Source organism: Brachycentrus maculatus, unplaced genomic scaffold, assembly GCF_059751285.1.
Source record: "Brachycentrus maculatus isolate JH-2025_06_01 unplaced genomic scaffold, ASM5975128v1 h1tg000032l, whole genome shotgun sequence".
Classification (NCBI taxonomy): Eukaryota; Metazoa; Arthropoda; class Insecta; order Trichoptera; family Brachycentridae; genus Brachycentrus; species Brachycentrus maculatus.
Genome location: NW_028280786.1, coordinates 1,404,720 through 1,419,815, shown reverse-complemented (window position 1 = coordinate 1,419,815; position 15,096 = coordinate 1,404,720). Strand labels below are relative to the sequence as shown.

General features: G+C 30.0%; 1 protein-coding gene across 1 annotated transcript in view; it reads left to right on the top strand.

Annotated features, from left to right (window-relative positions):
- Nucleotides 1-14,600, top strand: part of LOC148312813 (uncharacterized) — a 163,325-nt gene extending 148,725 nt beyond the window's left edge. Inside the window, exons 5-7 of the mRNA XM_088273431.1 lie at nt 11,358-11,601; nt 12,518-12,686; nt 13,335-14,600. Of these exons, the coding sequence (XP_088129557.1) occupies nt 11,358-11,601; nt 12,518-12,686; nt 13,335-13,821 (900 nt within the window). The 3' untranslated portion in view covers nt 13,822-14,600. The remainder of the gene's footprint in view (nt 1-11,357; nt 11,602-12,517; nt 12,687-13,334) is intronic.
- Nucleotides 14,601-15,096: the final 496 nt, after the last annotated feature.

Genomic DNA, 15,096 nt, shown 5'->3' with positions numbered 1-15,096 from the left:
CAGTAAAAATTTTCAATTATAATTAATAACAATTTTTTTTCCAAAAATAAATATGAATAATTTGTGTGTGAATTATTTTTTCAGTTTTTAATTCTAAAGGTTATTGAAGTTTTTTACCTCTGTTAATATATCAAAGAAGTATTGCAAATCATTTTTCACTCAAAATATTCTAAAATAATTCAAATGAGTCAAAAATTAAAATCATTTGTATGGTTTAATCAAATGACGATTGAGATGTAAAAGTTACAATTTTGTTTATTGTAGCAAACTTTCTCACAACTGCTATCTTTACGTAATTTGTTTTTATTTAACGTGCAAGATATTTCTCCAAAGGGAGTTAGTACTAATTAACTAATTACTCCGTGCTCAAACTACGTACCATTAATCCAGTTATCTTAAAGAAGTAATTTATATTTTATGTTTATGAGCGCGTCTGCGAATGGAACTTTTAACGCGGATAACTTTAAGGCGACCATTCACGGTAGATATATCTTTCAGCGTGCTTATAATATTAAAATGAGTTCGTAAGAGTAAAAGTCTTGAAAATAGGTTCATGTTTTACTTAAATCTACATATTTGACTACATTTCAAGATACTGAAAAAAAAGTTTACGCGTTTGTATTTTCACATTTATTAATATTTCATAAAAAAATCTCTAAACTTTTGAAATACAGAATACAGTTTTACGCGTCATCTATGGTCAAAGGTATCAAATCTCACGTGTTTTTTTTCTACCGTTGTGTTATTACCTTCATTTGAAAGATTTACTTTGCCAGTGTTTTTCTCATGTTTATCAAAAAATGTAATAATTCTTGTATTTATATCAGTTGCACGAGAATTAAGCTTTCTTATAATCTAATTAATTAAGAATTGTAGAAAATAATTTATTATTATATCTCCTTACTAAGTATTCAGACTCTTAAGTACAATTCCTGTGTCGCTCTGAAATTTTAAACAAAACCGGATAATCGTAACGTATTAACATAATATTAAAGTGGTTATGGTCCTTATATTTTATACCATATAAAGTAATAAAATTTTAATAAAATTAAATATTTATAGGGTCTTCTACGGATCGGTGCAGTATTGCACATCATTTTAGGAGGCAACAAATTTGAAAAGATATAGATGACCCAAGTGAAGGAGCTCAAGGCAAGACATGTACCTAACTCTTATTTGGGTGATGAATTGCCAGGGAAATTATGGGTTTGAAAATAATTGCAGTATTGAATTAGGTGCTCAAGAAAAAATTAGCGTTAGTTGAACGAGATACGAGTCCCTTAAATAGAATTATAATTAAAATATAAATACTTTTAAAATACACCCACAAAACATAAATACTTATAATTTCGTCATTTTTATTTCATTTTTAATCCATTTCCCATTTTTTACAAAAAATATCTCTAAAAGTTAACTTTGCATTGGGATAACCTGAATCTGACTACCCAAATTAAAAATAATAATCAAAATTACATACCTTATTCATTCACATATCGTGGAAGGGCCCTAACGTTACAGGTTTGATTTCCTCTAAATTACAAAATGAATTCAAGAATTCTTTTCAGCTGGTCTAGGTGTTTGTGATGTATTTTTATATCAATCTTTTCTTACGTTTCTACCTATAAACAAATATTTAACGTTCATTGTAAAATATGACACACAATACATACGTGTATTTATGAATATAAGATGAAAATGGAGGCCTTTATAAAGACATTAGCCCCACCACATTCAACAGTCTCGGAAGACACATTCCTGTTTATTTCCTAACCACAAAGTTCGACTTCCATCATACTTTTATGTGTTTGGATTAATATTTTAAGCATGATTTATGTTTGTTTACAAATAACGCTGGGAATTTTTCCTAACTTTTCCACAATGGCGGCAGTTAGAGAAGTCGTTACCGAGACGCCCACAAAGAAAAAAATATTTATTGTAATGCTGAGAATGAAAAATATTCAACAGAAATATAGTAAATAACGTTTAAAAAACAATTTTTAAAAAAAATGTATGAAAAAATAGAGACGAAATAGATAAGCATAGATCTTACCCTACTAGCTCTAACGAATATTGACTTAACATACAAGTATATATCAAATATAAATTGGATTTTGTTTATCAAAAATATGTATTTTCCTGCACAAAAGTTAACTTTTGACTGGATTGCGCAATCATGTTGAACTTCATATTTACAAACAAATTTGTGTAAATGTTACATACGCGAACGTGCGGATAAGATTGTTTTATACACATTTATATAGTTTGTATGCACAATATGTTATTCATTTTACTACCGTATTTTTAACCCTCATCTGTACCCATTGGTGTATAAGGGAACTGCCAAAAAACTGACATTATATAAATTTGATAAATTTTAAATAATTTTTATAAAGGTTATCTAATATAATACTAAGCAGTACTAGTCCAGGGTAACATAAAATTAATAAAAGAGTGGAATTAAAACTTTATTTCTATATTTCATCATCTGTAGATGAATATAAATATGTATGTTAGGGTATTTAAAGGACTTAATACCTGTCATAGGCTGGTCACACTTGTACCATTCACCATTTTACTCATGGTTGTCGGTTGACAAATTTTTGGAACTCATACATATATCATAAATCTCATGACGCTTCATGTTTGAATCACGGCAACCATCTATGGGTGGTTTGAGAAAGCTTAACCTGATTATTTAACATACTGAGAGACGCCTGAAAAAATGATTTTAAATTTTTATGCATTTGATTTTTGGTGCAATTTTGTACAAACAAGAATTTTGAAACTCTTAAAAATGTTGGAACCTCCAGCATAGTCTCAATTGCACTAACCACAATACTATGGAGGCGAATATTTGTATTAGATTATATGTTGATTAAACAAGTTGAGTATCAATATCTGTCTATGTTACATTTTAATATGACGTAGTCATTATCGAATATAGGTGTTTAAATTTACCATACCAATTTAAAATACCTCTGATCTCAGTAACCTAAATCGATAGACCCTTAAAGTTGAGGATACAGTTCAAGGTAGTTCCTCCCCACAGTCGGAGGGTGACCGTGAACTGACTAAAAGCCTTCAATATATCAAGGGTAAAATGTAATAGAATCAACAATTTTCGCGCACAAGTCAAACACTTTGACATAATTAATGATTAATTTACAGTTGTCACTCTCTCAACTAACTAAAAGTTACCTATTTGACAATTTTATGAGTTTAAGTAAGATTCATTTCGATTTTCTTAATACCCATACACGTATTTCTTACACCATTTAATCAAAACCAATATCGCGTTTTAAAATTAAAATAAAATCAATATGATATAAAATGGTATTTTTTACTTTTTAATCGATACAATTTTACTCTATAGATAAATAAATTAAATCTCCACTCCTGGAAGCTTGGTTTATATCTGAGATAATATTAAGCATTACACGAGGGCGCTTTCTAGTGATATTTATGTAAACGCAGATACGACATTTATCTGTACGCAGAGCAAAGATATGTGTACCTTACTTAAATAAAGTTAAATATAGGTTACATGGCGAAGATATGTGTACCTTACATAATAAACCAAAAGATAAGTAACATTGCGAAGATATATGTACCTTAAATAAACCAAAAGATAAGTAACATGTACGTTGGCAGTTTATTTGTTTTGCAGTATTTTCTAACATACTTTTACTTTACAATTCAACGTGTAAACAACGCTTCTCATACTCGTAGATTGGGCTTCACTTTGGGAGGAAGAACTTTTTAATGCGACGCTCTTAATTCAACATTTTTTAAGTATCTTGCATTAAACATGTTTTATTATTATATTTGTTAGATAAACTATTTGAGGATACACATTTTTAACTGATTATTTTTTTATATCATCTACTTAATTATAATTCCCTTAAAAAATCACAACAAATAGACTATTGGGTTCAACTAAAACGCTTCTGACTGAAAAATGTAATGTGTCATAAATTATAGGTACAAATTTTAAATGAGAGTATTAAAATATAAATAAATCAGATTTTTTTGTGATGCATCTTTAAGGTGATCTCATAAACCCCGACATTTTACATCACACCTTAATGGTAGTGAAACATGTAAGCCATTACTATGTTTTATAATAATATAAAGTTTAAATACCGTCATAAATAAGACAAGTTATTATGTACCTACGATACATAATAACCTGATCTTAAAATTGATACTCAAAACTAATACGAATTAAGGAATTTATAATCGTTGAAATTTATCTAAATATTGCAGGCAGACATTTGGAATGTTATTTATGTAAGCATAAGATATTGGTTAAAATGTAACCTTATTTTAGTTAAGCAATAACTCAGAAGTATAATGAAAGATTTCCTATTCAGATTTAAGCATTGGACCCATGTAAATATAACATTTTTAATAATGACTACGTATTACTTAGTTACAAATTGTTTTTCAGCACGCATGGGATATTTTTGCGACTTGGCGTGATGGTAAATTACAAATATTCACCAAATTTTTCTGAAGCTTCGAATAATTTACTCTTCAAGTAACACATTCCTGAGCTTTTAGCAATATTCTAAACTACAAATCAAATTGGTGTAACGACTTTATCAAATTAAAACTTGTTGATGATGTCAAACTTATACTCTTAAAACGTTTGATCTTTTGGATCGTATTTAAGAAAGCACGTGTAAGAAAAATAATTTTTATATTTTAACAATATCGCGCCTTGTTTAACGAATTACCAAAGGTTACATATATACATATACATATGTATATATATATATATATATATATATATATATATATATATATATATATATATATATATATATATATATATATATATATATATATATATATATATATATATATATATATATATATATATATATATATATATATATATATATATATATATATATATATATATATATATTTACTATACGTAATAATTACTTTATTACTATTGAGAATAAATGGTGTGATATCGATATCGATCTTTAACCGGTAAGCTAAAGAAATACATACAAGTGTGTATTTTTCTGTGATATAATTTTTGTTTTACTTAGTCAGATGATGTCGGTTATGACGAAGCCTAGTTGCTGGTCAAATAAAATTAAAGTTGAAAAAACAATTTAAGTGTTCTTTTTCTATTCGTATATAAAATGGAGTTTCACCAAGAAATGTCAGTAAAAAAACTTCAACTTTTCATATACTTATTTCATTCCTACTTAGTTCGAATCAGTAAAAATAATCGAAGTAAAATTTGAACCTTCACAAATTTCTATATAAAAATATCCTCCTTCAACTTCGGCTTACACTGTTCTCTGGATCGCCGCAGTAACAATGCATCATCCCCACTAACTGCACAAAATGGCAGCAGAAAAGACGACGTTATAATTGCAATTGGATTTACGGCCGAGAACGGGACTCGCATTTCTAAGGATCTCCACACATTTACGAGAAATAATAATTATTACTATTGTATAACACTTTTACTCGGATAACTATATTATTATATACATAAAGTGCCGAGTCTTGATTTTTTTGATATAACTTGAAACAGATGGCTCTATTAAAACTATACTTTACAACTCCATAGCTGTGTTTATACTGAAATAAACTGTTAGTTCTGGCTATATAGACGGGATATGAAATTAAAATAACTTAAAAAATAATATTTGTTTGAATATTATTTTTTGACATCTCAACAAAGATGAAGAAGAATATGAAAGCCTGGGCATTTACGGGGCTTACGACCGTCATAAGCTGGTTTAATTATTTTTTTTGTATTTTTGTTTAAAATTTCAATAATCACGAATTCAAGAATCTTAAATACTAGTACGTTATTCTTTACATCAAAAATAATACTAGTAATAACAATAAATTGGTGAAGCTTCTACCACCAAGACAGTTCGTGAGTTACATGACTTACGTAGGTCTTGAGAGTGAGCTGTAATACAATGGGAGGTAACAATAGACCTAATATGGTCGCTGTGACATAAGGGATGCAAGATCCCATGACCTTAAAAAAAAACAATAAATTGGTTGGGAAATTTATATTCATTTATTATGTTCGTCAAATTTAATGGGTGATTCTATGTTAAAATTATACATCAATGAATTTTTATTTACTTTTTTCATTATTGAAAAAAAATCTTTTAAAAAAACAAGGAATTCATGGTGGGAGAAATAAAAAAAGCATTACGGATTCATCTTTTTTACAAATAAGATTCGGTTATAAAACCGTTTAACATAACGTAACGACAATTTGTTGAGCCACTTCCCTTAGTAACTTGTTTACTATACTTTACTACTTTAGGGGTTGCCGTTGGAGCCTGTTGTTTGTCTTCTGGTTGACAAGTCACCCTCTGCGGTCTCCAGTCTCTCATATAAGGGATATATTTATATATTAAGTGACTAAACTTGGGTTTTCTAGCCCCCACAAGACTGGAACATGGTTGTTAATGCTCTACAAATAAAGCCTCGCGACCCCTATAATATATGTATACATTTACATTTGAAATACAACATTTGAATCCCCATATACACGAGTGTAAATTATGTTTTCCTTTTTTTATAGCGTAATTGACGATATAAAATTCGATTAAAAACGCTTACAAATTCTTGTTCAGAAATCTGGATTATTTCTAATTATAGAAGTTATTTTTCATATTATTTTAGTGACATCTCAACAAAGTTGATATAGAATATAAAAGTCTGGTCATTTATGGAGCACATTGTTTCGAAATTGGATCATATGTATAGAACATCCAAGAATTTGAGTAGTGTGGTTGTCAATTATGGATAGAATTGGTGAATATTACACGTGTGTAAAGTAATCACTTGAACCAGCCTATGACGGTCGTAAGCCCCGTAAATGCCCAGACTCCACATTCTTCTTCATCTATTTTGAGATGTCAAAAAAAAAATAAGAAAAACGTTACTAAAATAATATTAAAAGATACTCATCAATCATATTTGACGTCTAAAAATTCCAATATTAACGTTCGACCTCCTTAACAAAAAAATATTATTGGTTGTAAAAATGATAGAAAATAATTTATTCTCCTCAACCTTACATGAAAAATGTATTTGCTGACAAATAATACTTCGAATCAAATATCGAAAATGATTGACGCATGTCAGGTGTCACAAATACAATGGAATAAAATACTTAAATATACATAATGGAATAAAATACAGATCTAGTTATGAAGGGTGTTTTTTAAGATACAAATTCAAATTTCCCACAATAAATTGATGTTGGCACCCGCCGTGTGGCATTTTGCGTCATCTTATACTAACAACAGCTCTGTCACATCAATGCCATTCAACTAAGGTACGAAGAAATCAATAATCATGGTTCTGTAGCGCTCTCCATTGACCGTAAAATTCTGACTGACATCGTCTTTAAAAAAAATTGACCAATGATTCCACCTGCCCATAAAGCACACCAAACAGTGAGTTTTAATGGATGTAAGGGTGTCTGCATAAAGGCTTCTGGGTTTTTTCCACTCCAAATTTGGCAATTCTGCTTATTGACAGCCATTTAACAAAAAAAGTGCCTCATCGAATTTCAACAAAATTTTGCATTGAAAAGGAGGATTAAGCTGAATATTGTTTTAGCCCATTCACGAACCTACGACGCGCATAATGGTCATTCAGTCTATTCATGGTAAAATGGCAACGTGCTGACTACAAATCAACTGTCAACTGTCAAATTGACAGTCTGCAGAAACAATGTTTTTTTTATGAAAAAAGAGAAATATTTTTGTTATTATTATTTATATTACATAATTATTTACATTAATTTCATACTATTTCTGTGAGCTTAAGCGGCTCATTATTAGAAATAGGTATCAAATTGTGGTAGAGTGGATTCGAACCAAGAAACTCTGACTTAAGAGTCCGCGACACTAACCACGGGACCACAACCCGACATGTTGCCAGTATAAAAACCAAAGCTCTTGAAAACACCGTATATTTTAAACATCAATGTATTTTATTTTACTTCACGTTTTAAATCGCATTTTCCACTGAAAAAAAAAGAAATATGTTAATAAACGTGCATGTATAATAAAGCCTATAATTTATTTATCACCACCATGATTTACAAAATTTATATTTTAAAATAGGTACAAGAAATTGTTGCGTTTTCTCAGAATAAACACAAGGTTTTATATTACAATATGTTCTTATCGTGGCGTTTTGTACAGCCGAGTTATTAATAGGTGTTCACGCAAATCATGACATGGCGATTAAATAAATTATTTATAAATATTCTATTTAGTTCAATGAAAAGGTTTTTTTCAACATAATTTGAATACGAAATAACAATTAACATACTTATTTTAATGCCTAAAATTTTTTTTAAAAAATATTAAGACTTACTTTTCTTTTGTAAATTAGACAAATTTCCAATTATATCCGTGTTCGCTAATCGTAGGAAATCTGATTTTTTACACAACGGTGGTGTTTCCGATTTTAATATTATTATTTTAGTCGAAACCGTAGATTTGCCCGATTACGTCATATTTGAAATGATATTTTGAACACTCGGGTAACTGATGTGGTGTTTGATGAATGATTGTATATATTTTTTTACTGAGAGCTTTTCGTGACATAAAATTAATGTAATTGAAATGAATTTCTTTGATAGATAGATCGAAAGATATGGATAAGATAAATGTTATTGATATGAAACCTTTGGCATCACCTAATTGTGTAATATTATTATGTAAATAAAAAAAATCAGAGATTTGGAACCTTTTATGTTTTTTTAACATTGTGCAATAATGTGTGGGTTTAAATATAAAAATTAATATATTGTATAAGACCACTTTTCAGTTACTTAATATAAATATTACTCAATAATTAAAGAAAACACTTCGTTTTTTACCACTTTTTTACAACTACCAGTTTTATTATAGACTGCATGTTTCAGAAGTTAAACTTCCATCATTCAGGTCTGTATAATAACTGTCAGTTATTATACAGACCTGAATGATGGAAGTTTAACTTCTGAAACATGTAGTCTATAATAAAACTCAAGTGGTAAAAAACGAAGTGTTTTCTTTAATTATTGTAACATGTCTTACCACAAAGTTAATGCCGAAACAATAAATAAATATTACTCTATTTTTGAGAACTACAGATGCTCTCATCAACAAACGAAAATACAAACAGTTTGTATTTTTTATTTTCAATACTTTTTTAACGATTTATCAATCATATCATATATGTTTTTGTATTTATTTGTATTTATAATATAAAAGTTCTTAAATATCATTTTATTGTATTAATTCAACACGGTCTCTGTGATTATGAAGTGTTAATTTGCAATAAATATACCCATTTTCGAAACACCTTAATCGTAAAATACCCCAGTTATATAGAATATTACATTTAACGTTCTTGTTTAAGGTATTTTGTAGTGGTTTACGTTTATTGAGGATCTTAAGAGGATGGTATGATATAGAAATTAATGCCAGTAATTTCCTTCATACACTTGCGTCAATTTTACTGCAAACAGGTGTGTGGTAGATATTTAAGATAATTACTCGTTGCTCATTACCCGTTAAATAAGTACCTAGTGTCGTTACGTTTTGGCAAAACACTACCTTTAAGGCAAACCTTCACTAGTATCCGAAATATGAATTTATTTAATATTTTAAGTTTTTTTTTTCAAAAGACAAAGGTGTTTCAACTTATGACGAAGTGTCTTAAACCTTAAATAAATATTTATATATCATCCGAAGGGTGAATAATCCAATGCCTGAAAATTTTTATATTATTTAAATCTCTCTCTCTTGGAAAATACATGTGAACTAATTCTGGATTAATCTCACCTATTTTCATTTGGAGAAAGATATATTCTTTACAAATTCTCGATAAAGGCCATATTGTATAAGTATATATCTTACATATTTGTATTTTACAGATCGTTGAATTTCTAAACGCTTTATTAAATAACGAGGGCTTAAAAACCTCCTTACAAATCAGCGTTATAACCGGGTTCCCCTGCAATTAATATGCTTGACAAAAGAATGAAGACTGTCATAAATAAGAAAAAACGTTGAAAATTCCTGTATTATTTATGGCATTAAAGACGTTTTATGAAATGGGAAAAGATAGATGTAAAGAAAGGATCTTCTCAAAGTTTAATAAATTTAAACTTAATATAATAGTAGTATTATATTTACCAAGTAAAACTTAGTAAAATTAATTAACTAATGTTGTTTCATATAGTTGTGTTTTATTATAAGTAATTAATTCATAAAAAATATCTGTGTTACATTGATTACCTCATTAATTTGCGGAAAAGACTTCAGTAAACTACTCCAAACAATTGAGCTTAAATAAATGGCAAGGTAAAGATTCTCCCTATTAAATCAAGTTTATTTTCCAAAGGTATACAATAGCCAGAGTTAATATTTCGTATTTTAATCGTCACATTCAAAAGCAGAATATTACTAAGGTTTACTGAAACCAATATTATTAGGGTATGTGGTTCTTATCAACTGACTCTAATGAAGTTTATGTTACAATTAACACTACCATTAATTTTAAATGTTTCTTCATTTTCTATACGCGCTGCTTATCTCGCTTAATTCTTCATTATAAATTAAGTCATATAAACACGTGTTTGACAAAGATTAATGAAATCTGAGATTGTAACGAACTAAAAAAATATTTTTATTTATACGGTGAACACATACTCATAAATGAGTTCTCTAATGGGTGTAATATGCATTCATAGGTCGTGTGTGTATTCATTTTGACATTTCGAAATTTCTTTAGTAAAAACATTTATGGATGGTTGTCCAAACTATGTATATGTAGTCGTATGTACTATACGACATCAATAAAATTAAGAAAAGTGTTTTGCAATAGTTTCGACATGTGGAACGAATGAGTGACGAAAGAATGGTAAAACAAATTTGTGAGGCGAATGTAGTTGAAAAAAGGAGCAGAGGAAGACCGAAAAAACTTAGCACGGTAAGGTATGTCAAATACTTGCAAGCGATCAGGTTAGGAGTCGAAATAATCGGTATGAAAGAGAAGCTGCATGAACGAGGAAGAGGCGAGGAATGTTTGCGGAATGGAATGTGGTGTGGCGTTCTATTATCTCTGCCTACGCCTGCGGAGAAGTGGCGCGATGGTTAGTTAGTTTTTATTTATATTTAACTGTTTCTGCGCTACACATTTTTTTTTCCGTTGTATGGTAAGTAATTCGAAAAAAAATGCTTTTACTGTATATTCGCGTAAAATTAAGTTAAACGATTACAAATTTTATTCAAATACTGTACACTAAGAAAAATGTATTTAAGCATTAATTAACAACATTTGTTTTCCAGATGGACAACCATTTCCAGTTGCACGAGCAGCACTCGCTGCTGCCCCCTTCGCGCTATGGACCGGCGGCGGCGGGGGGCGCGGGCGCGGGGGCGGGCGGCGCGCAGGCGCAGCACATCGTGCACGTGGCGGGCGGCGCGCGCTACTCGCACGTGTTCCAGCGCGCGCCCCACAGTCCCAGGGGCGCTGGAACCCTGGCTAGAGGGAGGCAAACGCCGCACAACGTCAGCCTGGAATGCTTGGACGGTATTTCTTTTAAAATTTCTATCAAACTTCTACGTATTTCGTCATAACGCATTCATCTCAATTATCTTATTTTCACTTTGCGGTATAATCTTTCCATTTTTTTATTATTTAAACTTCATGTACAGAAAAGAAATAAGTACATAGGCTGGCTTTTTGCTAGAGAGCAATATCTTCCAACCAACCAAAAACAGAGTAGTGATATTCAATTTACGTTTTTCTAAGTAAATACAGCTTTTTATTAAAATCTATTATTACACGTTTTTCGATGCATTCCACATTTGTAAAAAGATGTAAATGAAGTGTAAATAATGGTTTGTATTAAATGTAATGTAAGGTAACTAAATAAATAATTAAATAAAATAACCTTTTTAAAATAACGTTTTTAACCTAACCAAATGTTTACATCTTTCTTAACTTCACATTACTTTAAATTATTATTTGATTGAAATCGGTTAGAAAGAATTACTTTTAAGTAATGAGTCCGCCAATGTACAAATACGAATTTTTTAAAGTAAGCAATAAATAAATATGTTTAGTTTACATCATTTTGAGTTTGTCCAAACACTTGTTCACAAATCTGGATTTTCTCCAGTTAGGGGTTATATTTTTTAATGATTTTTTGATATTTCAACATAGATGAAAAGTAATATGGAACCCAAGCCCTGTAAATGCCCAAACTTCCATGTTTTTTTTTCATCTTTGTTGTCAAAAAAATTGTTTTCTCGAGATAGTAAAATCGAGTATGTTTTTACGTTTACGCAAAATAAAATCATTTGCAAAATAAATCTAACTTTATTTCTTCACTTTTTAGTTCTTATTAATTTTCTTTTATAATACGTGGTTTCAAAATATTTACAAAAATACTTCTTAAAAATAATTGCGCATGATTTGAATGGATATATTTTTTTCCTGGCAGAGTCTCAACTAACAGCGACGACTTCCGCTTCGGGTACCCCGAGGCGCTGCTGTCAGGGGGTGGGCGGTGCGGCGGCGGGGGGCATTGCGGGGCGGGGCAGAACCCCTGTACAGGGAGACCTCAACACGGTGGAGGATGTCCTAGACACTGATGAATCTGATGGAGAATGGTAAATCATTATTCAATCCAAACGTTATATTCATGTATTTTTCATGACATGAATTTCATTCATTCCTTTAAAGAATTTTTGGCTTTTTTGGGAATTTTTTTGTTTTAAACATAAATTAATATCATATGAAAACAAACTCATTTTCAATAAAACTATTGTTAACAATAAAAACACAAATATTTATTTTTTAAATAAAATGCTACTGTTAAAATTATGTTACACAATATTAATCGACTACAATATATTATGCAAATATACACTATCAATAGAAAAGGTTTTCTATCTTTAATGGTATTATAGAAAACCTTTTCTTTTGATAGTGTATATTTGCATAATATATTGTAATCGATCAATATTGTGTAACATAATTTTGAAAGTAACATTTTTTTGAAAAGAGAAATATTTGTGTTTTTATTATTTACAAAAATACTTCAATTTCATACTATTTCAATGAGCCTAAGCGGCTCATTATTAGAAGTAGGTATAAATTGTGGTAGAGTGGGCTCGAATCTCACTCAAGAGTCCGCGATACTTACCACGGAACTACAACCCGACACTAACAGTATATTAGTAACAGATTTTTCAGTTCTCTTTTCTTTAAGTACTCAATAGAATATTTATAGTATTTAATGTATTTTCTTTGTTTAGCAATTGCACACACGACACTCCATCGAAGATTCCCCTCATATGGCGGTCTCAGCAGCCGCAGCAAAGTGTCAGTAAGGAGGATCCGCTCAAATCCTGTTCGAGCACCCCTGCCAGCGCACCCGACCAGCCCCGTGACGTCACCCACCACCCCCCGGTCCCGGTGGTCATAGTGCTCGTCCTCCTGACGGCCTACCTCTGTCTGGGAGCCACGATCTTCTCCATATGGGAGGGATGGAGCTTCCTAGACTCCATCTACTTCTGCTTCATAACCATATCGACGATAGGCTTCGGTGACTTTGCTCCGGGCTTAAACGCGTCGAAAATACAAACAGATTTTAGCAAAAGCGAGCATGTTCACTTGTTCGCGTGTTGTGTTTACCTCGTGTTCGGTTTGGTGCTGGTTGCCATGTCGTTCAGTTTAGTTCAGGAAGAAGTGATGGCCAAGTGCTCCCAAGTGGCCACTTCTCTCGGACTCGTAAGACACTGATATTGCGCTAAACGTGACACCGTCAATATGGACACCGAACTCAGAATGTTATGATTGGGAATGTTGTAATCAAAGTGGTATCGCAAAGCTTAAAACAGTGATTCTTCTAGTGTTATACTGAAATATGACTTTAGATGCAGAAAATCGTTGTCACGTAATCTCTAGCAATATTTTATACTTTGTTTTTCTTGATATACATATTTCAGCGAATAAAAATATTAAACAAATAACAATAATTTTGAAAAAATCATAAATTCAGTGTGTCGAAAATAACGATGATTTATTCATCGAACAAACAAAGTATTAATAAAGTTGACGTCAAATGAAGTAATTTTAAAGTTTCTTCGTGTTTTATGGCGCATGCCCCATTAAATTATTATATTTTTATTCGAGAGTTACTCGAGTTATTTTTTATCGAGTAGAAACAAAATCTTCGTAACGATTCTTAAAAATAACATTTATATTAATACTCTCTAACATCTGTGACAACGTATTTTTCGCTAATAAAAATTGACTGAAAATTGTGATGAAATCGTTCGGTGAATAGTGTGTTCTGACGGGATCATGATTTTTTACAAAGCTGTGTCGAATGACGTCATATCATTTATCATTTACTGCCTTGAATTTGGGTGAAAAGACTTGCTTTGTTATCTTTCGCCAAAATATCTCAAAATGTGACTATTGTGCAAGTATCAAGAAATTCCATATCGTGTATTATGTACGTAGTTATAGAATAGAGTAAGGTTTTACTAAAGGAATAAAATAATGTTTTATACTAACCATTTTTCAATATCTTCCATTTAACACCAATTAAAAGGTCTATATGATGAAAAAAATATTCGATATTCAACATCAACAAATTACTCGAAGAAGAAAAATTGTATTTCAACAAAAAAGAGAAAAACTTTTTTTAACTTTAAGTATATTTGAATTTTGGTTCCTATCGAAAACTTGATTAGATTATAAGTTCAATCATAAGATTATACGATTATAAGATCTTTCTTCCAAAATATATTCATAATACAGGTATGATAAAGGAAAAAAAATGTTGGATAAACGTAGCCCTTAGGGTAACGAATATATATGTATATATATGTGTATATATATATATATATATATATATATATATATATATATATATATATATATATATATATATATATATATATATATATATATATATATATATATATATATATATAAATATATATTTATATATATATATATATATATATATATATATATATATATATATATATATATATATATATATAT